The following is a 24,714-nucleotide window of genomic DNA, read 5'->3' as shown; positions in this document are numbered from 1 at the left end:
TTACTTAGATTTACCATCTATTTCCATAGGTTCCATTTTTTGTCCTGTTAGGAAGGACCAGATTCCTCCTCTGTAATTCGGATTTCCCAATGCATACACAAGAGCATTGGCTATTGGGGACGTCTTTGCAAGAATGGCAGGAAGCTGAAACACAGAAGTACATCAGGACATTGTTATATTTACGTCAGGCTTACAAATTTATGAGATTCTTAAGGAAAATTAAATGAGCTTAATTTGTCACATGTACTTTGAAACATACAGGGAATTACATTGTATGCATCAATGACCAATAGAGTACGAAGAAGTGCCAGGGCATGCTTCCGGTGCCAACATGGCATCCTCACAACTTACAAATCCTAATCATACTTCTTTGGAATGTGGGAGGAAAGTAGAGCAGCCGGAGGAAATATGCGCTTTCACTGGGAGAAAGTACAAACCTTTTACACACAGCAGCGGGAATTAACCCCCGATCTTCTGATTGCTGGCACTGCAAGGTGCTATGTGACCATGTCCAATTAACCCATGTACTGTATCACAAAACTGTGACTGTTCCAAACTAAATCTAGGAAATGACAGATTTCTTTACAATTTTACTACTTTGTTTTGAAGTCCATGCATATTTCACCTTTCGTAATATGTACAATATTTTAAAGGTAAGGTCCAAAGGATTTTCAAACTTTCTCAATTGTTAACAAGGCAGGGATTTATTGCCCATCCCTAACTGTCCTTGAGAGTTACCTCCTTGACTTGCTGCAATATTTCAAGTAAATGTCTTCTCATGGTGATTTTGGGAGGGGGATTCAAGGATTCAGACCCAAACTCCTATATATTTCCAATATGTTTCCAATATACACTCAGTGGCTGCTCTTTTAGGTACACCTATACACCTGCTCATTAATGCAACGATTTGATCAACCAATCATGTGGCAGCAACTCAATGCATAAAAGCATGCAGGTATCTTTCTTTTTCAGTATCTCTGATCACACACATTTCAAATATTGAAGTGGATGGGTTATAGCAACACAAGACCAAGAAGATGCACTGAGGGTATCTTTCCAAGTCAGAATGAAGTGTGACTTGGAGAGGAAAATGACGGTGCTAAGTGCCTGTCTGCCTGCAGTCCTTGTTCTTCTTGATTTGTGCCTGGAATGTACAATTAAATAAGTCTTGATAATAACTACAATATATTTTGTAGGTGGTACACACCGTAATGGTAAAAGATTGCGTGGAAGTTTTGTGTCAGGGACAGTCAGGCTACCAATTGTACCATCCAGCTGGTCTACTTCTAAGTATTCCATCTTGTAAGTAGATATTGGAAAACTTAAGGGAATTGTTTGCTGAATCTTTTGTGACAGGATACCCAGCTTCCAATAGCGGCAAAATTTCTGTGGATGGTTTGATTGTGGGACATGAGATGTTGATGGTGGGATCTTGGTGATGGGACTGCCATCAAGGGTGGACAGCTATACTGAGCTGTGGACACTGAGAGTGGACAGTTGGACCGAGTTGTTCAATTGCTTGGCTCTTGTATGGGGCAATTGTTAGTAGCAATTGATCATCTAGGTCTTTCTGCAGACATTTCTGAGGAGGTGGAATTGTTCAACCATCAGCAAAAAATACTAATTTCTGACATAACTGAAGAAAGATCAATTGAAGAGGCTTGGCCTTGCTCACTGATCCGATGAACTCATGCTGTTATGTCCTGGACTGAGATTACTAACCCACTTTACTGGAGTCATTGGGTCATAGAGCACTGCAGAACAGAAACAGGCTCTTCTGCCCATCCAGTTGATGTCAAACTATTAATCTGCCTAATCCAATTGATCTGCACCTGGATGATAGCCCTCCATAACCCGCCCATTCATGGGCTTGTACAAAGCTCTCTTAAATGTTGAATTTGAACCCACCTCCACATCAACAGCAGGCAACTGATTCCACAAACTCACCACCCTCCGACTGACCTGTCCTGTCCAGTCCATATTGTGCAGGAGTAATGTGTGGTTAAGTGCCTTGCTCAAGGACACAACACACTGCCTCAGCTGAGGCTCGAACTCACGACCTTCAGATCACTAGTCCAACGCCTTAATCACTTGCCCACGCACCAACACATTGTGTTGAATGAAGAAGATCCCCCTCAAGTTTCCCTTAAATAATTTACCTTTTACCCTGAGCCAATGACCTTTAGTTCGAGTCTCATGCAAGCTCAGTGGAAAAAAGCCTGCTTGCATTTACCCATCTGTACCCCTCATAGTTTTGTGTATTTCTCTCCTGGACATTTGCCTTTTCAACATACCCATAAACAGTCTGACTTACCATTCTAATTTTAGGAGATAGGACGGTAACATTTTCAATGACAGCATATGTGCAGAGGAGGCTGTAAGGTCCCCAGCAAATCAGAATGATTTTAAAAGGCAGTCCTGTATTGAACTATTCAGAAACAAAATAATTGTCAGAATGGTTCAGCTCAACAAACAATTATATCGCACAAAGCAAAGAGACAAATTTTTAACAGCCAGATCAATAAATCTCTCTGGAAGTTATGCATACTCCCTTGAGCATCATTATTTGTTTTACCCCACATAATTTAAAACCAACTCATTATCATTGGCTAATCTGAGTACCTCTTTTCAGTATAAGACCATAAAACATAGGAGCAGAATTTGGCCATTCAGCCCATCGAGTCTGCTCTGCTATTTCATCATGGCTGATCCCGGATCCCATTCAACCACATACACCTGCCCTCTCACCATATCCCTTGATGCCCCGACCTATCAGGAATCTATCAACTTTCACTTTAAATATACCCACGGACTGGGCCTCCACCACAGTCTGTGGCAGAGCATTCCATAGATTCACCACTCTTTGGCTGAAAAAATTTCCTCATTACTTCTGTTCAAAAAGGTCGCCCCTCAATTTTCAGGCTGTGCCCTCTAGTTCTGGATACCCCCACCAGATGGAACATCCCCGGAATCATCCTTGTGAACCTCCTCTGGACTCTCTCCAATGACAATATATCCCTTCTGAGATAAGGGGCCCAAAACTGTTGACTATACTCCAAGTGTGGCCTGACGTAGTGTCTTATAAATGATGCACTATCAATTACTCCAAAAGACTGGGAGTAGAGTAAATACTTGAAAGGCTTTTATTAACAGTAAATGGACCAACGTCCATGCTGAGTATCTGTCTTGGACTGTGGGAGGAGCAATGGCACAATCGCCTTTATTCAGGGGTCTGTGGGAGGAGCCACAGGAGCAGTCAGCAGAGAGGCGTGTCCAGGCATGTCCAGACAGGTAACCCAGTTACAACATATATATATATATATATATATATATATACCACAATAAAGCTTCAGCATTATCTCCTTGTTTTTATATTATATTCCCCTTGAACCTTTGCCACCTTTCTCTCTAAGCTTTCCCGTCTTCTTTTGACAGGATAGATCCCTTCCCAGACTTAAGGTCAATTAACTGAGATTCCCAAAATTCTTCTAAATATTCAGCTCCTTTATGTTGGTGATTTGGCATGAGATACCAGCATGCTACAAACTCAATAAAGCTGACGGAACTGTTATTTCAGAAGCAGAGTACAAGTGCAGATACAATTATGTTGTCTTAGAGCAGGGCTTCCCAAACTTTTTTTGTGCCATGGACCAATACCGTTAAGCAAGGGGTCTGTGGACCCCTGTCTGAAAGAGTATGCCTCAATAAGTATTTTACCCCCTTGAGGCTTGACCTCAGCAAGTGCAAGTGGAGAGCCTAGCAACTGAACTTAGCATCGCTGCATGACGAAGACTGATGGAAGCCAGGTTCACAACGCTATTTTTTTAATTTAGAGAAACAACCTGGGACAGGCCCTTTGGCTCAATGAGCCGCACCATCCAACAACCCACCTACTTAACCCTGCCATAACCACAGGACAATTTATAATGTCCAATTAATCTCCTAACCGGTACGTCTTTGGAACGTGGGAAGAAACTGGAGCACCCAGAGGAAACCCACACGTCCATGGGAAGGACGTACAGACTTCTTACAGATGCTGTCAGAGTTCAACTCCAAACTCCGATGGCTTGAGCTGTAGAAGTGTTGGGCGTTTATACACAGTAACAATCAGCTCAGTAGCCCACAGGGTATCTATTTATTTATGTAGAGAATAATTGTCTAATTTGTTTCCTCCCACAGTCCAATGGCATACCGGTTGGTAGGTTGGTCGTTGTAAATTGTCCCGTGACTAGGCTAGGATGAAATTGGTGGATTGCTGGGCATTACAGTTCAAAAGGCTGAAAAGGCCTATTTCATGCTGGATCTCAATAAAATTAAACATAAAATCTAATTAATTAATTCAAATCATCAATCAATGGCCATTTACATATATTAGATTGGGATAATATGCTGATGGCTTTAGGCATTTAAGATCATGAGGTTTTTCATTGATAATAATACGTTAGGCTTTTTTTAAGTATTCCTCTCTGGTGCAAGGAAGGATGTTGCATCAATGTACAGCTGACCAAACATGAAATGATCATTACACTAGAGTTTTGATAGTTAAAGACGTTAAATTTACTTCAATACAGTGAGAGTTTACTTGGAGTACGGTCTGAAATTTTGTTTTCAATTGAAAGGTAATAAGAGTCTTTGCCTAAAATGCTCTTAGAAGGAAAAGCCTTCACTACTTTTAAAAGGCATTTGAATGAGCATTTGAAGTGCTGTAGCCTGTAGGTCTGTGGACATGAGTTTCCATGTGAATGAGCCAAGAAGAAACTGGGCTAATTACAAAATGAGAGCCAGCGTACGCAAATTGTCATCCTTTGCTGATGACGTTAGCCATGTCAAAGGATGAGACCTGAAGGAAATACATTCAATTCTCAGAACCATGTAAAATGCCCTGATGGAGCAGCTGGGAAGAGGAACATGATGGTTTCTAAATCCTCAAGAATCCATGCTTCACCAATCAAAAGATATCCCCAGGACACTGATGTCTTGAGACCTAATGTTTCTGACATCTGTGGATCTTAATGGAGTGTAAGTGCTTCACCTTGAATCTTCTCTACAAAGCCAGAGGGATTGACATTTCTCCTGTCAGTTATATCTGGCATTATTAGAAACTCCAGCTACTTTATCTCTGGGTCATATTAAAACCACATGATTTCCTTTTGACTTTCTGAGACCCCTTGGGCTTCTCTCTCTAGTTAGGAGAGTTTTCACTCTCAACGGCTCCGCGTTTAAGTAAGTTTCACCTATTACATACAGCAAGGGTGTTGGAATAGATGTGGATATAGCAAGTTTGAGAATATGAATGTAGGACAGACCCATCAGCTTCAGATCTCTTAATTGTAATCTGAGATAAGAATGGTGATAGCTCAGGTTCTGCTCATGTGTGGAGTCGTTCAGCCAGAGAGATCAGAAACAGGTAATCACCCTTTCACTCAGAAGATGGCCTAATAATGTCTGCAATGTGGTTAGACATAGAAATAGGAAATAAAACTATGATGTTGGGTTGAGCTAGCCAGAGCTTTTTTCTTTGGAACAAAGGATGAGAGGTTACTTGATAGAGATATATAACATGATAAGATACATAGATAGAGTGGGCAGCCAGGGACTTTTCCTCAAAGTGAAAATGGGTAATACAAAATGGCATAAGTTTAAGGCGATTGGGGGATATCAGGGGTAGTTTTTTTTTACACAGTGTGTGGTGGTTACATGGAATGCAATGCCAGGGTGGAGGGGAGGTGGTAGAGGCAGGTATATTAGGAACAATTAAGAGACTCATAGACGGGCACATGAATGAAAAAAAAGTGGAGGTCTATGTGGGAGGGAAGTACTAGATTGATCTTGAAGTAGGTTAAAATGTTGGCACAACATTGTGGGGCAAAGGGCCAGTACTGTGCTATTCTGTTCTATTTTAAAACTTGCCTTTCTCAATAGTACATCATCACCACCTCTCTTAACTCTATCTAGTTTAGCTCTTTCGAAGACACCCCAACATATTTTGTTGGCCATTACATAAAATGGTCAACACATATATGTTGGCCATTTTATGTAGTCATGTTTTCAGCTATCATTGACTTTAAAATCATTCTCCTGTCACAGCTAACCTTAAAGGGATGTATAAAAAGGCAAACCTCTGCAAAATAATTCTCTGTTTTCAAGAGTTTCATGAATTACTCACAAACTCAAACTATGTGCTATCCAGTTTGTCAATCACTTACACTTCTGGGCTCTATAATAGTTCAAAACTGGTCAGGTTGCTTTGGAATTTGAACCCAGCTTTGATCCAAATTAATAAGATGAAAGTTTGCTCTCCTTTTCTTTTACATAAATGGGTGAAATGCTCAAACTACCTCTAGGTAAATGATCAGTAAGATGTAAGACTGAGAAACAAAAGGATATTTAATGTGAAAAGATGATTAATATTGTAATAAACTATCATTTGAATCGTGCTACTGTATTTAGAGAACTTTACTCGTGATGTGATAAGGCAGTTTCCAACCTTGGCATGGGAAAGGTTAGATAAAGATTAGCTTTATTTGCCAGGCGTACACTGAAACATCACAACATAGAGTAAAATGTGTTGCTTTTGCATCAATGACCCATACAGTTCGAGGATGTGCTGGGGGCAGCCACCAGCACCAACATAACATGCCCAGAACTTACCAGCCTTAACCTATACATCTTTAATGGCAGTGTCAAGCAACACACACAAAAAATGCTGGTGAACACAGCAGGCCAGGCAGCATCTATAGGAAGCGGTACAGTCGACGTTTCGGGCCGAGACCCTTCGTCAGGACGTTTAATGGTAGTGTAGTGGTTAGCACAGTACAGGCAGCCTGGGTTCAATTCCCGCCACTCCCTGTAAAGAGTTTGTATGTTCTCCCCATGACCGCGTGGGTTTCCTCTGGGTGCTCTGGTTTCCTCCCACAGTCCAAAGACGTACTAGTTGGTAGGTTAATTGGTCATTGTAAATTAGTGATGAGACTAGGAATAAATCGGGATTGCTGGGTGGCGTTGCTCAAAGAGCAGGAAGGGCCTATTCCACATAAATAAAAATAAATAAATAGAATGTGGTGGCATCTAGAGAAAACAAACGTGATCATGGGGAGAATATACAAACTCCTTACAAACAGTGGTGGGAATTGAACCCAGGTCTTACAGCCTGCACTATAAAGCATTACACCAACTGCTAGACTACCATGTCAGGTGCTAAACATTGAATACTTTTCTTCCTCAGGGTTAACTGAATCCTCTTACTCACAAAGGAATCATTTAGAAATTGTTAGTAATTCACATTTTACTCACTGGAAATTTAAAATATGAGCCAGAAATGTAATTTCCATCAAAAAAAATGGTGGGTTTCAAACCCAAAAGATTATGATTATGCACTGAGAGTACACAGAAGAAAACCATCATAAAATTAAAATTTGATTAAAATTAAAAACTATGATGGTGAAAAACTTGAAAGGTTATTGGTTATAATCTTACTAACATCATGTGTTGTTTTTTCTTTACCTTGGTTTGTCCAGTTTTCCTGAACTTATTCGCACAAGATTGGTAAGAAGTCAACAAGATGAAAAGTGGAAGGCCAAATTCAAAAAGTGCCAATGGAATGAAGAATGAGACAAAATTTCTGGAAAGAATAAAGGATGGAGTTATACATCGGTTTCCAAGATACTTAACACAGTGTAATGATCTTCAGTATTCTGCAGATTGTATCCTTCTGATACTGGTTTGATTTCACATAATTCGAGATCATTTTGTCAAGATATCCTCAATAATACTTTCCCATGTTTAGTTTTCCAAAGGAACAGGTACTTTATTCTAACAACAAAACTGACTATGCTAAGGATGATTTATAAACAAAAGAAATACTATAAATGCTGGAAATGCTGAACAATATGCACAAAGTGCAAGAGGAACTCAGCAAGTCAGGCAGCATCTATGGAGGGGAATAAACAGTCAACATTTCTGGGGGAAACCCTTCGTCCGAATCTATGTAATTCTTTTGCAGGATATTTGGAAATGGATAACAAGTACTGGCTTTGCTAGCCAGAACAACTTCCAGGGAACGAATTGTGCTAAAGAAAGTCATGCACCAACCTGTCGCCTTTCGAGTAGTCCAAAGTGCAGCAGGTTCTCAATGGCTCGTAGTCATATTCACCCCAGCCCAGCAATGGCATAACTGACCAGAATCCAGCGAAAGCCCAGTTAAACCATATAACAAATACGGTACTGCTCCATTGCAATCTCGATCCTAAAGTATAAAGCATCAATGCTCCAGCTTGGTGAATAAGAAATTTAAGTCCTACTGCTACATGCCAACTGGAATTTTAGTATCATAAACCAACATCATAGCTTCCTTCTTCTTCTTGCTGCCTGAGTAAAACAGCCAGCATAATCAGAGACCCTGCCAGCCCCAGATATTCTCTCTCCACCCCTCTCCATTCAGGCAGAAGATTTAAAAGCCTGAACGTACATACCACACCATAAGGCTCAAGGACAGCTTCTGTACCACTGTTATCAGACTCTTGTACATTACCTGGGACTCTTGACATCACAGTCTATCTCCTTATGATGTTGCATTTTATTGTTTACCTACACTGCACTTTCTCTATAGCCGTTATTGTTTTAACTGGTTCTGCCTCTGCGATGTGTAATGATTTAATCAGTACGAACAGTATGCATGACCGGCTTTTCACTCCATCTGATTGTAACATGAACAGTTTGTTTACTTGTTGATCAAAAGATGTTTCTGCTGTGCCCAGCATCGATTGGCCTGATCAAAGGATGCAGCAGCTCTTTCCGATTGGTTGCCTTATATACCATGGCACCGGTGTCCAGTCCCAGGCTTTCCTTTATCTCCGGGCACTCAACTGCACATTGTGGTCATGACCAGTGCTGAAGATCCATTGGGAAAGTATGCTGCAGATACAGGAGGGCCCACGCACACACACACAGCTAAGTATATGTTTGTTGAATGTTCAGATTTCTAGTTGTGTAACTTGGAGGGACTTAATGAGGTACCCGCTGAGTTTGAAATGTTACTGAAGGTTAAGTATCATAGTGTGTGTAACCTAGAGTTCCTTAGATGTTTGATTGAATGTTCCATTGTTTGTCTCTAAATAAATAGCTAATGTGCTTATTTGGAATCAGTATCTTCTATCTCACTTACCAAATCCGTGAACCTGCTTCCTTTTAACACTGTTGCATATGACAATAATTTCAAACCAAACCAAACCAATGCTTTCAGGCCATGAGCCAGGCAGCATCATACTGTAATTCTGGAGCATCAATATGAAGTGTTAAGACCTCAAGTGTTAATTAACTATATTAATTTATCAGCCAAACGCTGTCAAAAATAAAACAGAACTGAGCATGTAGATATTAAGAAAGAGGATGTGCTGGAGCTTTTGGAAAGCATCAAGTTGGATAAGTTGGCAGGATGGGATGAGATGTACCCCAGTCTACTGTGGGAGGTGAGGGAGGAGTTTGCTGAGACTCAGGCGATGATCTTTGAATCATCAATGGGGATGGGAGAGGTTCCAGAAGATTGGAGGGTTGCGGATGTTGTTCCCTTATTCAAGAAAGGAAGTAGAGATAGCCCAGGAAATTATAGACCCGAGAGTCTTACTTCAGTGGTTGGTAAGTTGATGGAGAAGATCCTAAGAGGCAGGATTTATGAACATTTGGAGGGATATAGTATGATTAGGAATAGTCAGCATGACTTTGTCAAGGGCAGGTCATGCCTTATGAGCCTGATTGAACTTTTTGAGGATGTGACTAAACACATTGATGAAGAAAGAGCAGTAGATGTAGTGTATATGGATTTCAGCAAGGCATTTGATAAGGTACCCCATGCCAGGCTTATTGAGAAAGTAAGGAGGCATGGGATCCAAGGGGACATTGCTTTATGGATCCAGAACTGGCTTGCCCACAGAAGGCAAAGAGTGGTTGTAGACGGGTCATATTCTGCATGGAGGTCGGTGACCAGTGGTGTGCCTCAGGGATCTGTTCTGGGACCCTTACTCTTTGTGATTTTTATAAATGACCTGGATGAGGAAGTGGAGGGATGGATTAGTAAGTTTGCTGATGACACGAAGGTTGGGGTGTTGCGGATAGTGTGGAGGGCTGTCAGAGGTTACAACGAGACATTGATAGGATGCAAAATTGGGCTGAGAAGTGGCAGATGGAGTTCAACCCAGATAAGTGTGAAGTGGTTTATTTTGGTAGGTCAAATATGATGGCAGAATATAGTATTAATGGTAAGACGCTTGGCAGTGTGGGGGATCTTGGGGTCCGAGTCCATAGGACACTCAAAGCAGCTGCGCAGGTTGATTCTATGGTTAAGAAGGCATATGGTGTATTGGCCTTCATCAATCGTGGAATTGAATTTAGGAGCCAAGAGGTAATGTTGCAGCTATATAGGACCCTGGTCAGATCCCACTTGGAGTACTGTGCTCAGTTCTGGTCACCTCACTACAGGAAGGATGTGGAAACTATAGAAAGGGTGCTGAGGAGATTTACAAAGATGTTGCCTGGCTTGGGGAGCATGCCTTATGAAAACAGGTTGAGTGAACTTGGCCTTTTCTCCTTGAAGCAACGGAGGATGAGAGGTGACCTGATAGAGGTGTATAAGACGATGAGAGGCAAGAGGACACAGGCTTAAGGTGCTGGGGAGTAGGTATAGAGGAGATGTCAGGGGTAAGTTTTTTACGCAGAGAGTGGTGAGTGCGTGGAATGGGCTGCTGGCAATGGTGGTGGAGGTGGATACGATAGGGTCTTTTCAGAGACTTTTGGATAGGTACATGGAGCTTAGAAAAATAGAGGGCTATGGGTAACCCTAGTAATTTCTAAGATAGGGACATGTTTGGCATAACTTTGTGTGCCGAATGGCCTGTATTGTGCTGTAGGTTTTCTATGTTTCTAGAACTATCAATGCTGGAAATCTGAAATAAAAACAAAATGCTGGAAATGACATCATTATTTGCAAAGAGATGCGGTATTATCATGTTAAATTGGAGAGTCTTCATCAGAATTTGGAATAAGAAAAATAGAGGTGACTATAGGATGTAGAGGACATGCAGAAAGCATGATGGAACAAAGGGAATATCAGCGATAGGGTGAGGACAACTAAAAAAAATGTCTCTTTGTATTGGAGAGGGTCCCAAGGAGGTTCACGAGAATTATCCCAGGTATGAAAGGGTTAATGTATGAGGACCGTTTGATGGCTCTGAGCCTTTGCTTGCTGGAGTTTAGAAGGATGAGAGGAGATCTCACTGAAGTCTATCAAATATTGAAGTATCTATCGAATAGGCCTAGGTAGAGCGGACATGAAGAGGATGCTTCCTCCAGTGGGGAAACAAAGACCAGAGGGCAGATCCTTAGAATACAAGGACACCCCTTTAGAACAGAGATGAGGCATTTCTTCAGTCAGGGGGTGAAACTCATTGTCACAGACAGCTGTGGAGGCCAAGTCATTGGGTATATTTAAAGCGAAGGTTGATAGGTTCTTAATTATTCAGGGTGTCAAAGTTTACGGGGTAAAAGGCAGGAGACTGGGGTTGAGTGGGATAATAAATCAGCCATGATAGAATGGTAGAGCAGACCCAATGGCCTAATTCTGTTCCTGTGTCTTATGTTCTTTGTCTGTACAATCATTCTTTAGCTGCCCTACTTGTGCTAACTCTATTCCCTCTGTTCTACCCATCCTTCTCGGCAACGTAAAAACACCTGTTTTTTTAAATCTCTTTCCCAGCTCTGTAGAAAGACCTCTAACCCAAAATGTTAACTATATTTCTCTTTCCACAGACCTGTTGAATATTTCCAGCCCAAGTGTTTTTTTTTACCTATGCTACGTAGTAGCCCTGGATGGATAAACTAGGGTCAGTTAAGGTGAATTTAAGCAAGATTCCTATTCCTAACAGTTCTCTCGCAAGATTCTTTAAAAGAACAAATGTGAATAGTTTCAAGGTTGGCCATGAATTTATCCCTGTCATAGCTTGCTAATGATTCGCTGGCACATTTCACATGGGAATGGAGGTCCCTTGACTGACTGCACAATTGAGAGAGAGCATCCGTGTGGCAGGAATAAAGAATGATGCTAATGTACAACAGAAATCAGCTGAGGAAAGGAATGGGATTATTTCCGCAAGCTTTACAGAACTGAAGAGCTTTCAGACTGCTGGGAATCACATACCTTATTTAATTAAATCAATAAAGTGATGAAAACAAAGCTTCCATCTATGTGGTAAAAATAAATTCAGAGATTATTAGAACAAAGGCAAACTCCACAAAGTGTTATAGTCAGTCTTTCACTAATCTTTAATGTGCTCACAAAGAGTACATTCAAATGAGCCTGTCTGTGAAGTCCATTTTAAGGTCTCGCTGACCACAGCATCAATAGACTCAGTGGGTTTAGACTTCTTTCAGCTTTTTGTTTTACAACGTATTCACATCTCTAATATTCAGATAAATAAAGTTGTTTTTCTTCCCTGAGATTTCAATAAGGCTCAGCACACTGTTACACAAGTCGTCATGTGCTTCCCTCAGCTTCACTCACCCCAACCCTGAACTGATTCCACACACTATGGACTCACTTTCAAGGACTCTATATCTCATGTTCTCGATATTTATTGCTCATTCATGTATTATAATTATCTTTGTTTTTTTCTTTTTACATTTGCACAGTTTGTTGTTTTTTGCACATTGATTGTCTGACTACGTTATGTGCATTTTTTGGTGATTTTATTGTGTTTCGTTTTATTTACTGTGAATGTCTGCAAGAAAATGAATCTCAGGATTATATATGGTGACATATTTATACTTTTATAATAAATATACTTTGAATTTTAAACATAATATACAAAATTATGAGGGGTATAGGTAGGATATAAGCAAGCGGGATTTTTCCACTGAGGTTCTGTGAGACCCAACTCGAGTTCACAGGTTAAGGTTGAAAGATGAAAAGCTTAAGGGGAACATGAGGGGGGACATCTTCACTTAGAGGGTGGTGAGAGTGTGGAAATGCCAGTGAAAGTGGTGTATGCGGGTTCAATTTCAACATTTAAGAGAAGTTTAGATATGTACTTGCAAGGGAGGAGTATGGAGGGCTATGGTCTGGGTGCAGGTCGATGGACCTACGTAGATTAATGGTTCAGCACAGACTAGATGGGCCAAATGGCCTATTTCTGTGTTGTGGTTTTCTATGATTCTATAACTTTGAACTTTGAAATACTTAACAGTACTTTGAAATGCTTATGTTCTTAACTGTTTTTGAAGGGTTTTTTTTGTCTTCCCTAAAGTAAAACTCTTATTAAAATAACATAGGTACAGTATGTGATGATTCCTTTTAGTTTCAAAGTTTCCTGAAATTTTCCCCTGAAATTAAATTTGCAAAAAGCAACCTAAAAATAAAGTTAAAGAGCTTTAGCTAATTTAATCAGAGAAACCTATGGTTTAGTATGTAGACCTATCAGCTCCTGTCTGAGTGGCGACGTGGATCTGCTCCAATTTGCCTACCAAAGCACCAGGTCTACAGCAGATGCTATCTGGTTGGCTCTTCACACAACCCTGGAACATATGGACAGCAAAGATGCATACATCAGGATGCTGTTTATCAATTACAGCTCAGCATTTAACACCATCATCCCTCTAAACTAATCAGTAAACTCCAAGACCTGGGCCTCAAAACCCCGTTCTGCAATGGGATCCTGGATTTCCTCACTTGTGCATCCTAGTCCGTTCGGAATGGCAAAAACATCTCCTCCACAATCTCCATCAGCACAAAAGCACCACAGGGATGTGTGCTTAGCCCCCTGTTCTACTCGCTTTACACCTATGACTGTGTGGCTAAGTACAGCTCCAACACCATATACAAGATTGCTGATGACACCACTGTTGTGGGCCGTTTGAAAGTTGGTGATGAATCAGCATACAGGAGGGAGGCTGAAAATTTGACTGAGTGGTGTAATAACAACAACCTCTCACTCAAATGTCAATAAGACCAAGGAACTGATAGTAGACTTTCAGAGGGGGAAACCAGAGTTCCATGAGCCAGTAATCATCAGAGGGTCAGAGGTGGAGAGGGTCAGTAACTTTAAGTTGCTGGGCATTGCTATCTCAGAGGACATGTTCTGGACTCATCATATAAGTATAATTGCAAAGAAGGCACAACAGCATCTCTGCTTCCTCAGGAGTCTGCGGAGATTCGTCATGTCATCAAAAACCTTGGCAAACTTCTATAGATGTGTGGTGGAAAGTGTGCTGACTGGCTACATTACGGCCTGGTATGGGAACACCAATGCCTTTGAGTGGAAAACCCTACAAAAGGTAGTGGATTCGGCCCAGTACATCATGGGTAAAATCCTCCCAACTATTGAGCACATCTACATGAAACGTTGCCATAGAAAAGCAACATCTGTCTTCAAAGATCCTCACCACCCAGGCCATGCTCTTGCCTCATTGCTGCCATCAGGTAGAAGGTACAAGAGCCTCAAACTCACAGCACCAGGTTCAAAAACAGTTACTAACCCTCAACCATCAGGCTCTTGAACAAAAGGGGATACCTATACTCATTTAAGGACTCTTTTATCGTGTTATTTCATGCTCGTTAATTTTTGTTATTTATTTATTATCTGCATTTGCAGAGTTTGTTTACAGTTTACAGATCCTGATTACAGTTACTATTCTACAGATTTCCTAAGTATGCCCCCACAAAAATAATCTCAGGATTGTATGTGGTGACATGTATGAACTCTGATAATAAATTTTACTTTTGAACTTTGAACTTTAATATTTTTGGAAATTTACAACACAGATGAAGGCTAATTTACCTATCCTTTCTGTGCTATTTGAAACTGAGATACCTGCCTAATCCCAGCTCCCAGCACTAGCTTCATAGCCCAATGGTTGTACGTGTTCAAGCATACCTCCATTGTTTAATTGTGATGATGGTTTTTCCGCCTCCACCACACTTCCAAACAGCTGGATAACTTGATACAGCACTGCGCAAAGGTCTTAGGGACCCTAGATTTTTAAAATATAGTTTCAGATGGTATGGAGCCCTGATCTCGTTATCATCAAGGCTGTCTGGTATTACCTGGAGAGCCAGAAGCAAGCGAGACATCCAAAGTCTGCAGAAACACAGTGGCAATTTCTCCAAGGTGCTTGGAACAACCTACCAGCTGATTTTCTTATAAAACTGCATGACAGTGTACCTATGAGAACTGATAGCAATTTTAAAGGCAAAGGGTAGTCACACCAAATATTGATTTGATTTAAGTTTTTTTTACTGTTTACTGTACTTTACGGTAACTTTTTTGATATTTAGAAAATTTTCATTTCATTATTTTTGAAAGTTTCTTCATTTTACAGAGTTTTTTTACATGCGTTTAAGACTTTTGCACAGTATTGTATTTTAATGTTGATTTAGACTGAAGTATCAGCCAGGACACAAGGTATAATTTTTACGCTCTTCCTTGAAAGAGTGAGACACCTACTACCCTCATGGTGAAAGTTTGTCCTCATCTCCCCTTTACTTCTTCAATGAATCATTTTAAACCCCTACCTCTATTCGTGGTGTCTCGTCCAAAGGAACTAGGTCTTTCCGATAACAAGGCCTGTTGTAAAATTATGTACCATAACTAGATCTCTCCTCAAACTCTTTTGTTCTAAAGAAAATAAGCCCAGCATGTCCAACCTGTTTACATACCACAGTTCTCCAGTGCTGTTGGAACATTTGCACATCTCCTCTACACTCTCTCCAGAGTTATCGAAGTTGGAAGTACATTTATTATCAAAGTATGTGTACTTTAGATGTTATCACATCTTTGGAACTGGTTTATTATTGGTTCATGTATAAAGATACAATGAAAAGCTGGTCTTGCGTACTTTTTTTACAGAACAAATCATTGCACTGTGTATTGAACTAAAATAGGGCGAAACAATAACAATGCCGATTAAAGTGTAAAAGCTATCGAAAGAAAACAATGCAACTAAACGAGAAATCTAGAAGAGATTTAAAGAAGATTATTTCTAATTCATAGAAATAGAGAATTTCGAATTAAGTGAGTAAAACAGTAATAATAGAGTAGATCTGCAAGCAGAAATGTGCAATGAGTCAGCATGCTTCAGAACACTCGAGCTAATTTGTAATTTGTGTCTTAGCTAACAAAGGAAAGCATCCATATGCCTTTTTAATTACATTATTGAATAGTCCCAACCAGGGATGAATGTACATAAATTTCCTCCCTGTATAGCTGCCCCATTAAATACTGCCTATTTACTCACTATTACACCTCTTCTTTGGTTGGTCACTCCAACCCCCATTCTGACTTATTTACACCTGTGGCTCTACCTTTAAGGGTTACGCGCAAGTGATCCAAAGTTCCTCTGGCCCTGCCCATTACTCAATATCCTGCAATACCCACAAAATGTTGGAGAAACCTAGCAGGTCAGGCAGCATCTATGAAGGAGAATAAACATTTGATGTTTCAGACTGGGACTTCTTACTCTTGTACTCATATTCCTTCCCCTCCTCCCACCTTCTTATCCTGGCTTCTTCTCCTTTCCTTTCTGAATAAGCCTGAGATGTTGACTGTTTATTCCTTTCCATAGATGATGCCCGATCTACAGAGTTACTCCTGCATTCTGCGTGTGTTGTTCAAGGTTTCCAGCATCTGCAGAATCTATTGTTATAATAGAATATCCTGCAGGTTATTATATCTGCCCTTACTTCACATTTATGTTGGTGAAATTCCATTGCCACGTGGTCAGGCTCTCTGTATCGTCCTGCAGTCTGAACCTTTTGTTATCACCGCCAACCAAGTGGCCTATTCAGCTGTCATGGGGTAAGGATGAAAGGTGAAATGTTTAAGGGGAATGGGCTGATGAGTGGGCTACCAGCAGAAGTGTTGGATGTGGATTTGTTTGCGACATTTAAGAGAAATTTGTATATGTACATGGATGGGAGGGATATGGAGGAATATGGTCTAGGTGCAATTCAATGGGACTAGGCAGATTAATAGTTCAGCACAGACTAGATGGTCTAAAAGGCCTGTTTCTATGCTGTCCTGCTCTAGGATTCTGTGACACAATCTGCAAACTTCTTCATCATGGTCCCTTTTGTTTCGACTGGAAATGGCCAGAATTACTTACTGCTGCAGTTTAGATGATATCTGTCCCAGGCAATGGCTGCACAGGCATTAATGCTGGCCAAGGCCGTTAGAAAACCTTGGAAGCCATGGGTCTGGCATCCCTCTGATCCATAAGGCCAGTACCTGTGAGAGAGGCAAGGAGGAAACGTGATGTGGTGGGAAAGTGGGGTTGTTAAAGTCCATTTTTGGGCATTGCAGGTACACTTAAAGATCCAAAAAAAGTACATTTTTATTCAAATTCAGATTCAGAATCATTTTATTTACATGCAGTGGGATGCATCATTTGCATTAATAACCACCACCACATAAGAATGTGCTGGGAGCAGGCCCCAGGTGTTGCCACACATTCTAAGATTCAAGACTCAAGTTCACTTATCACATGTACATCAAAACAAACAATGAAATGTGTTGGTTATGTTAACAAGCAACACATACAAGGATGTGCTGGGGACAGCCCTCGAGTGTTGCTACACGTTCTGGCGCCAACATTGCATGCCCACCAGGCTCAGCAGGACAACACACAACAAACAACAAAGCAACAACAGCAAAACAAGAAACTTGCCTCCCTCACACCCCGCCACTTGCCTACCCACGCACACACTCTGTCCTCCAAACCAAGGCCAGGTATTTCCAGCCTCCAGCGGGCTTGCAGATTCACCGACATTGGGCTTCAGCTTCCTAATTGGACTTGCACACCCAGGGCTCTGGTCGTCTGAATTTGAGTACATCCAATCGACCTTCGGTATGAACCCCAGGACTTCCTGATGGCATGTGATCTGTTAGTACAATATGGATGGAGGCTTCATGTTCAGAGATGCTGTTCAGGAAGATCATGACATATGGTTTGTAAGACTAATGAAACTCAATGCCACAGCCACTGTTCTCTCTTTCAAAGAGCATAAAAGTTATAAAAGGAATAAAAGTTAAAAGTTATAAAGGATACTCCACTCCACATCAATATTAAATTATCTGGTCATCCAGCCATAGTGACAGGCAGTCAATAAGTTTCAAGGCTATGAAAGGGCAGATTGTGAGGTCAATAGATTTCAATAGGTACATTTAATATCAGAGAAATGTATGCAATTGTCCATCTTATTATGAGGACCGGCTGTTCAATTGTGTTATAACAGAGGGATAAAAGCTGTATTTGAGCCTGGTGCTCATGCTTTCAGGCTTTTCTATCTTCTGCCTGATGGGAAAGGGGAGATAAAAATGTCTTGTGTGGGTGGGTAGGGTGGGTCTTTGATTATTTTGGTTGTTTTACCGAAACGGTGAGGAGTGTAGAGTCCATGGTTTCTATGATGTGCTGAGCTGTGTCCACAACTTCCTGAAGTTCTAATGGATGAAGCAAATGGAGAAATTCCTCTGATTAATATCCAACCTACAGGATGTGGGATCTGATAAATTCACTAACCTCAACTACGTGTGAAAGGTCATTGAACTCTTTGGGAACTAATTCATCATCTGTGGAGCTGACCTCTGCTCCGTCTGTATAAGATGATAAGAGGAATAGATGGAGCAGGCAGCCTGCACCTGTTTCTCAGGACATCACTGGCTAATACGTTAAGGAAATTTGAGGAAAGTATGGTGCGGATGTCAGAAGTAGGTTTTTTACACAGAGTGGTAGGTGTGTGGAACATACTGCCAGGTGTGATAGTACAGGTAGCTATGTTGAGGACATATAAGAGACTCTTAGATAGGCACACAGATGAAAGAGAAATGCAGTGCTACTGTATGTGGGAAGGAAGGGTTATATTGATCTTGGAGCAGGTTAAAAGGTCAGCACAACATTGTGGTCAAAGGCCTGTACTGTGCTGCTCTGTGTTCTTTGCTCCCACCGATTTTTCAACATATCCCCTGGTGAACCACTAATAAACCCAGTAAGAAGTTCAAGAGGAATTCATTTATGCAGAGCTTCATTAAAGTATAGAAAACAGCACCAAAGGAATAATTGCAGTCAGTGGTCTAGATCAGGGGTTCCCAGCCCGGGGTCTACAGACCCTTCGGTCAATGGTAGGGGTCCATAGCACAGAAAAGGCTGGGATCCCCTGGTCTACAGATACTTCGGGGTAAAATGGATAAGCAAAAGAGGAAGATGGAACACAAGGTTATGCTGGGAAGAAATAGTACAGGAGGATGTGAGTTGGGAACGTAGTTAAAGTTCAAAGTTCAAAGTAAATGTATTATTAATGTACGTACACTCAGTGGCCACTTTATTTGATACACCTGCTCGTTAATGCAAATACCCAAGTATGTGGCAGCAATCCAAAGCATAAAAGTATGCAGACACGGTCAAGAGGTTCAGACCAAACATCAGAATGGGAATGAAATGTGATCTAAGTGACTTTGACCATGGAATGATTGTTGGTGCCAGGCGGGGTGGTTTGAGTATTTCAGAAACTGTGGATCTACTGGGATTTTCACGGCCAGCAGTCTCTAAAGCTTACAGAGAACGGTGCATGAAACATAAGAAATATCCGGTGAGCGGCAGTTCTGTGGGCAAAAATGCTTTGTTAATGAGAGAGGTCAGAGAATGGCCAGACTGGCTTAATCTGACAGGAAGATGACAGTCACTCAAATAACTACACATTATAAAAGTGGTGTGCAGAAGAGCATCTCTGAATGCACAAAACATCGAACTTTGAAGTGGATGAACTTCAGCAACAGAAGACCACACACATACAGAAATACACTCAGTGGCCGCTTTATTAGATACAGGAGGTGTATGTGTATGTGTAGACACTGGTGTATGTATCACCATATATTATCTTGAGGTCCCTTTGGTGGCATAAACACTGGTGTGGATTACTTTGCCCAAGTGGCTTGCTTCTGTGCTACATATTCTACACATTCATGTTCAATCCAAACTGTTTTTACCTCAGAAAGCTTGAAAATGCAGCGATTAATGCATTCACACAGATGCCTGAGTCAGATACAGCCAAACTGGCGACCAGGAGATTACTTGGTGTCTGGATTTCCTTTATCTTATAAAAGGACAAAAGTGTTATGCCGTTCAGGATTAGTCCGATGAGTGCTGCAGAGCAGAGCAGAGAAAAACACAACATGAGTGTGGGTTGAACTTCTGCAATGTAAAGCATTCCTGTCACAGTGAGGTTTGATTATAAAATTCCAGTCAAAATATCTTATCTAGCTTTGATGAGAAACAGAAATTGCTTCAGCCCATTGAAGGATAGATGCAACCAACTGAGATCTTGGGAAATGGGTATCAGAACACAGCAGTATGCATGTTAAACCTACACTCAGTAGCCTTTATTAGATTAATGCAAATATCTAATCAGCCAGACATATGGCAGCAGCTCAGTGCATGAAAGCATGCGGACCTGGTCAAGAGGTTCACTTGTTGTTCAGACCAAACATCAGAATGGGGAACGCAACTCTCACAACACGCTGGAGGAACTCAGCAGGTCGGGCAGCATCCGTGGAAAAGACCGGTCGATGTTTCGGGCCGGAACCGTTCGTCAGGACTGTAGAGGGAAGGGCAGAGGCCCTATAAAGAAGGTGGGGGGAGGGTGAGAAGGAGAAGGCTGGTAGGTTCCAGGTGAAAAACCAGTAAGGGAAAGATAAAGGGGTGGGGGAGGGGAAGCAGGGGGGTGGTGATAGGCAGGAAAGGTGAAGAAAGAATAGGGGAAAACACAATGGATAGTAGAAGGAGGCGAAACCATGAGGGAGGTGATAGGCAGCTGGGGGAGGGGGCAGAGTGACATAGGGATAGGGGAAGGGAGGAGGAGGGAATTACCGGAAGTTGGAGAATTCTATGTTCATATCAAGAGGCTGGAGACTACCTAGACGGTATATGAGGTGTTGCTCCTCCAACCTGGGTTTAGCCTCATCATGGCAGTAGAGTGACTTTCATTGTGGAATGATTGTTGGTGCCAGTTGGGGTGGTGTGAATATGTCAGGAACTGCTGGTCTCCTCTGATTTTCACACACAACTGTCTCTAGAGTTTACAGAGACTGGTGTGAGGAACAAAACATCAAGTGAGCGGCAGTTCTGTGGCCAAAAATGCCTTGTTAACAAGAGAGGTCAGAGGAGAATGGCCAGACAGGTTCAAGCTGACAGGAAGGCGACAGTAACTCAAATAACCACACGTTACAACAATGTCGTGCAGAACAGCAACCAGAATCCACATGTTGAACCTTGAAGTGGATGGGCAACAGCAGCAGAAAACCACGAACATACACTGAGTGGCTATTTCAATAGGCACAAGAGGTAACTAATAAAATAGACTCTGAGTTTATATTTTAATATGGAAGCAGAAGATTTTGAGTTGCTTTCAAACTAGTTCTACCTCTTACACACATAGACACAACAGCAATCATGCTTTTATTTTATTTAGGTATTATTGAGGTACAGCACAAAACAGGCCCTTCCAGCCCTTCAAGATGCACCACCTAGCAATCTACCAATTTAACCCTAGCCTAATCACAGGACAATTTGCAATGACTAATTAACCTACTGAACAGTATGTCTTTGGACTGTACGAGGAAACCGCAGAAACCAGAGCACCCGGAGGAAGCCCACACACATGTGGGAAGGAACAGACAAACTTGCTTACAGAGGATGCCGGAATTGAATGCTGTACTCCAACGCCCCGAATTTTAATAGCGGTACACTTACAGCTGCAACCTTGCTGTTGCACACCGGAATATTGAAAATGCTTGCAATACCTGAAAGTTATGAAAGGCAAGTATTTAGCTTGCTGTATAACCAGTCCACAAATCCACCTAAAGTGAACCAGAAATGTTACCTTGCTTATACTGAAATATGTCTGCACATATTGGTATCAGACACATTGCATTATGATTATGACCACATAAATATTCTATAAAACAGAAAAAGAAAGTGAAAATAAATATGATAGATCTGACATAAGATTGATATTATCGATTGTACCATTAGGTATGATTATATCATACAAATATGACTAGACCTAATCAAAGTACATTTATTTAACCTACAACTGGAAAATCAAATATAAAATCCTCTTCCTCTCTTGAACACCCAGCTCTGGTTCTCTGCTTGCTCTGGATCTTTCCATCTCTAGTTGCCAACGAGACATCAACCAGTTTGACTTCACTCCTTTCTCTTCCTCGAACCTTACCCCCTTTGAACGTACAGTACTGCCCTCCACTCTCTCCACACCAATCTCAACCTTACTATCGAACTGGCAGACAAAAGGGGTGCTGATGTAGCGTGGTGAACTGATGCCTACCTTGCTGAAGCCAGCTAGCAACTCTCAGACACTTCCTCTTACTTACCCCTTGAAAGGGACGCCACTTGGGAAATTATCTCTGACACCATTACTAACCTCATCAACTCCAGAGAACTCCCATCCACTGCCACCAAACCCATAGTTCCCTTATCCAGCACTGCTCATTTCTACCTCCTACCCAGGACCCAGGATCCACAAACCTAACTATCCAGTAGGCCCATTGTCTCTGTCTGCTCCTGCCCACTGAACTTGTGTCTGCATATCTAGACTCCATTCTATCCCCCTTGGTTCAGACCCTTCCCACCTACATGCGCAACACTTTATATGCTTTTGATCTCTTCAACAACTTTCAATTCTCTGGCCCTGACTGCCTCATTTTCACCATGGATGTCCTGTCCATATACACTTCTATCTCCCATTAAGAAGGCTTTAAAGCTCTCTGCTTCTTTATCAACAAAAGACCCAACCAGTTCCTGTTGGCCAGCCATTTTAGTTCCTTTCCCCATTACTATTCCAACATGACAGTCCTTAACTTCCTTTTTTGCCACAATGAAGCCACTCTCAGGGTGAAGGAGCAACACCTGATATTTCTTCTAGGTAACCTCCAACCTGATGCCAAGAATATCAGTTTCTCCTTCTGATAATAATTTTTTTCCCTCCTCCCTCACCACTCTGGCCTCTTATCTCTTTTCACCTGCCTATCACATTCCACCCCCCCCCGAGATTCCTTCTTCTCCAGCCCATTACCTTTCCCACCCACCTGACTTCACCTGTCACCTTCCAGCTAGTCCTCCTTACCCTCCCCCCCACCTTCTTATTCTGATGTCTTCCTTCTTCCTTTCCAGTCCTGAAGGAGGGTCTCAGCCCGAAACGTCGACTGTTAAATCATTTCCGTAGATGCTGCCTGACCAGCTGAGTTCCTCCAGCATTTTGCGTGTGTTGCTCAGGCTTTCCAGCATATCTTGTGTTTAAAATTACCTTCCAGTAGCAGAGCAGTTCCCAGTGCAAAGACTTCCAACTCAGTGAACCCCTCAGTCAATGGATGGGAAGTTACCATCTTTACACTCTGTAACACTGCTGATCAAGAAGAGAGAGCTGCTTCTTAAATACAATTTGTTGAGCTTGAAAATGTGCCAAAGGTTTATGTAAACTCTGAGGGGGTGGAGCAAAGGGACTTCTTAATCCTGAGAAAAATGTCTCATGACTGCTTTGTACTTTAGGCAATTAAGTCACGTTTTTTTTAAGTCTGAAATGTATTTTTGTTACAACAAGGTCTTTGTGAAGAAGTGTAAATCAAATCTGCTGTGGGAAGGGTTGGAGACTGCTTCAGTTCAGATGCTCCCCTGCCACTTTTGTACAAAGTCAATCTCCATGAGTAATTCTTGATGGCATGGTAAAGTTATATGTCATATGGTCACCATGTGACCTAGTTCTTAGCAGCCATCAAAGACATTTATGTAAATAATATGCACAGGAGCATGTGCAGCAAGTTAAATCTCACTGCTTTTAAGGGTAAGCCTTTGAAAGATGCATATTTTATGCGTGTATTCAAATACACATACCATTTGTCAGACGTGCCTTATGTACAGACAGTTCTGTGCCTAGCGTCGCTTTATAGAGATTCCGTCAGTCTATGTATATAAGCTAATGTCTTGTATTCATATTTATTGATTTTTTAATTATTGTGTTTTATTTGTGCTGCATCAGATCTGAGATAGCAATTATTTTGCACTTGTGTACTGGAAATGACATTAAACAATCTTGACCTGTCAAGAACTGTGTGGAATACTACCCTTTTGCCATGTGTACCGCTGAATTAATTGGTTTTATTCCTAAACTATCAGTGTTGATGATTGGTGAAGAAACAACTTGTGAAAGAAGTCTTTGACTCCGCTCCATGTTTGTTGTGCTTGGTAAACCTTCAGTAACATTGATGTTTTACTCTATGCCTTCTCTAAGCCCTGCTAATTTACACATGCCATTATGGACGTGTGCCTATTAATCAAGTGCCCAATGCAGAATGGGCTGTAGGTCACATCTCTGTGATATTAACTCAGCTTCTCTTCCTCTACTCGTACTGCCTGATCTGACAAGCATTTCCTGCAATTTTGACCCATATTTGACACATTTCCATGTGCCTTTGCTTGTTTACTCTCTCTAACTCTCTTCGTCACTCTACTGCGGCATGGTAGTGCAATGCATTACAGTATGAGCGACCCGGGTTCAATTCCCACAGCTGCCTGTAAGGATTTTATACACTCTCCTTGTGACCGTCTGGGTTTCCTCCAGTTTTCTCCCACAGTCCACGGATGTACCAATAGGTAGGTTAGTTTGTC

At 41.5% G+C, this 24,714-nt stretch overlaps 1 protein-coding gene across 1 annotated transcript; it reads right to left on the bottom strand.

Moving 5' to 3' along the window:
- rgra (retinal G protein coupled receptor a) lies at positions 1-23,435 on the bottom strand. Its single transcript, XM_072282821.1, has 7 exons — positions 23,357-23,435; positions 20,022-20,178; positions 17,146-17,267; positions 8,092-8,245; positions 7,504-7,621; positions 2,315-2,428; positions 1-144 (listed from the first exon to the last, which is right to left on the bottom strand). The coding sequence occupies exons 1-7, from the start codon at positions 23,433-23,435 to the stop codon at positions 1-3; spliced, it is 888 nt and encodes a 295-aa protein (XP_072138922.1).
- Between the last annotated feature and the right edge of the window lie 1,279 nt (positions 23,436-24,714).

This window comes from Mobula birostris, chromosome 18 (genome assembly GCF_030028105.1).
Source record: "Mobula birostris isolate sMobBir1 chromosome 18, sMobBir1.hap1, whole genome shotgun sequence".
NCBI lineage: Eukaryota > Metazoa > Chordata > Chondrichthyes > Myliobatiformes > Myliobatidae > Mobula > Mobula birostris.
The sequence above is the reverse complement of the archived record's forward strand: the minus strand, read 5'-3'. Positions and strand labels throughout refer to the sequence as shown.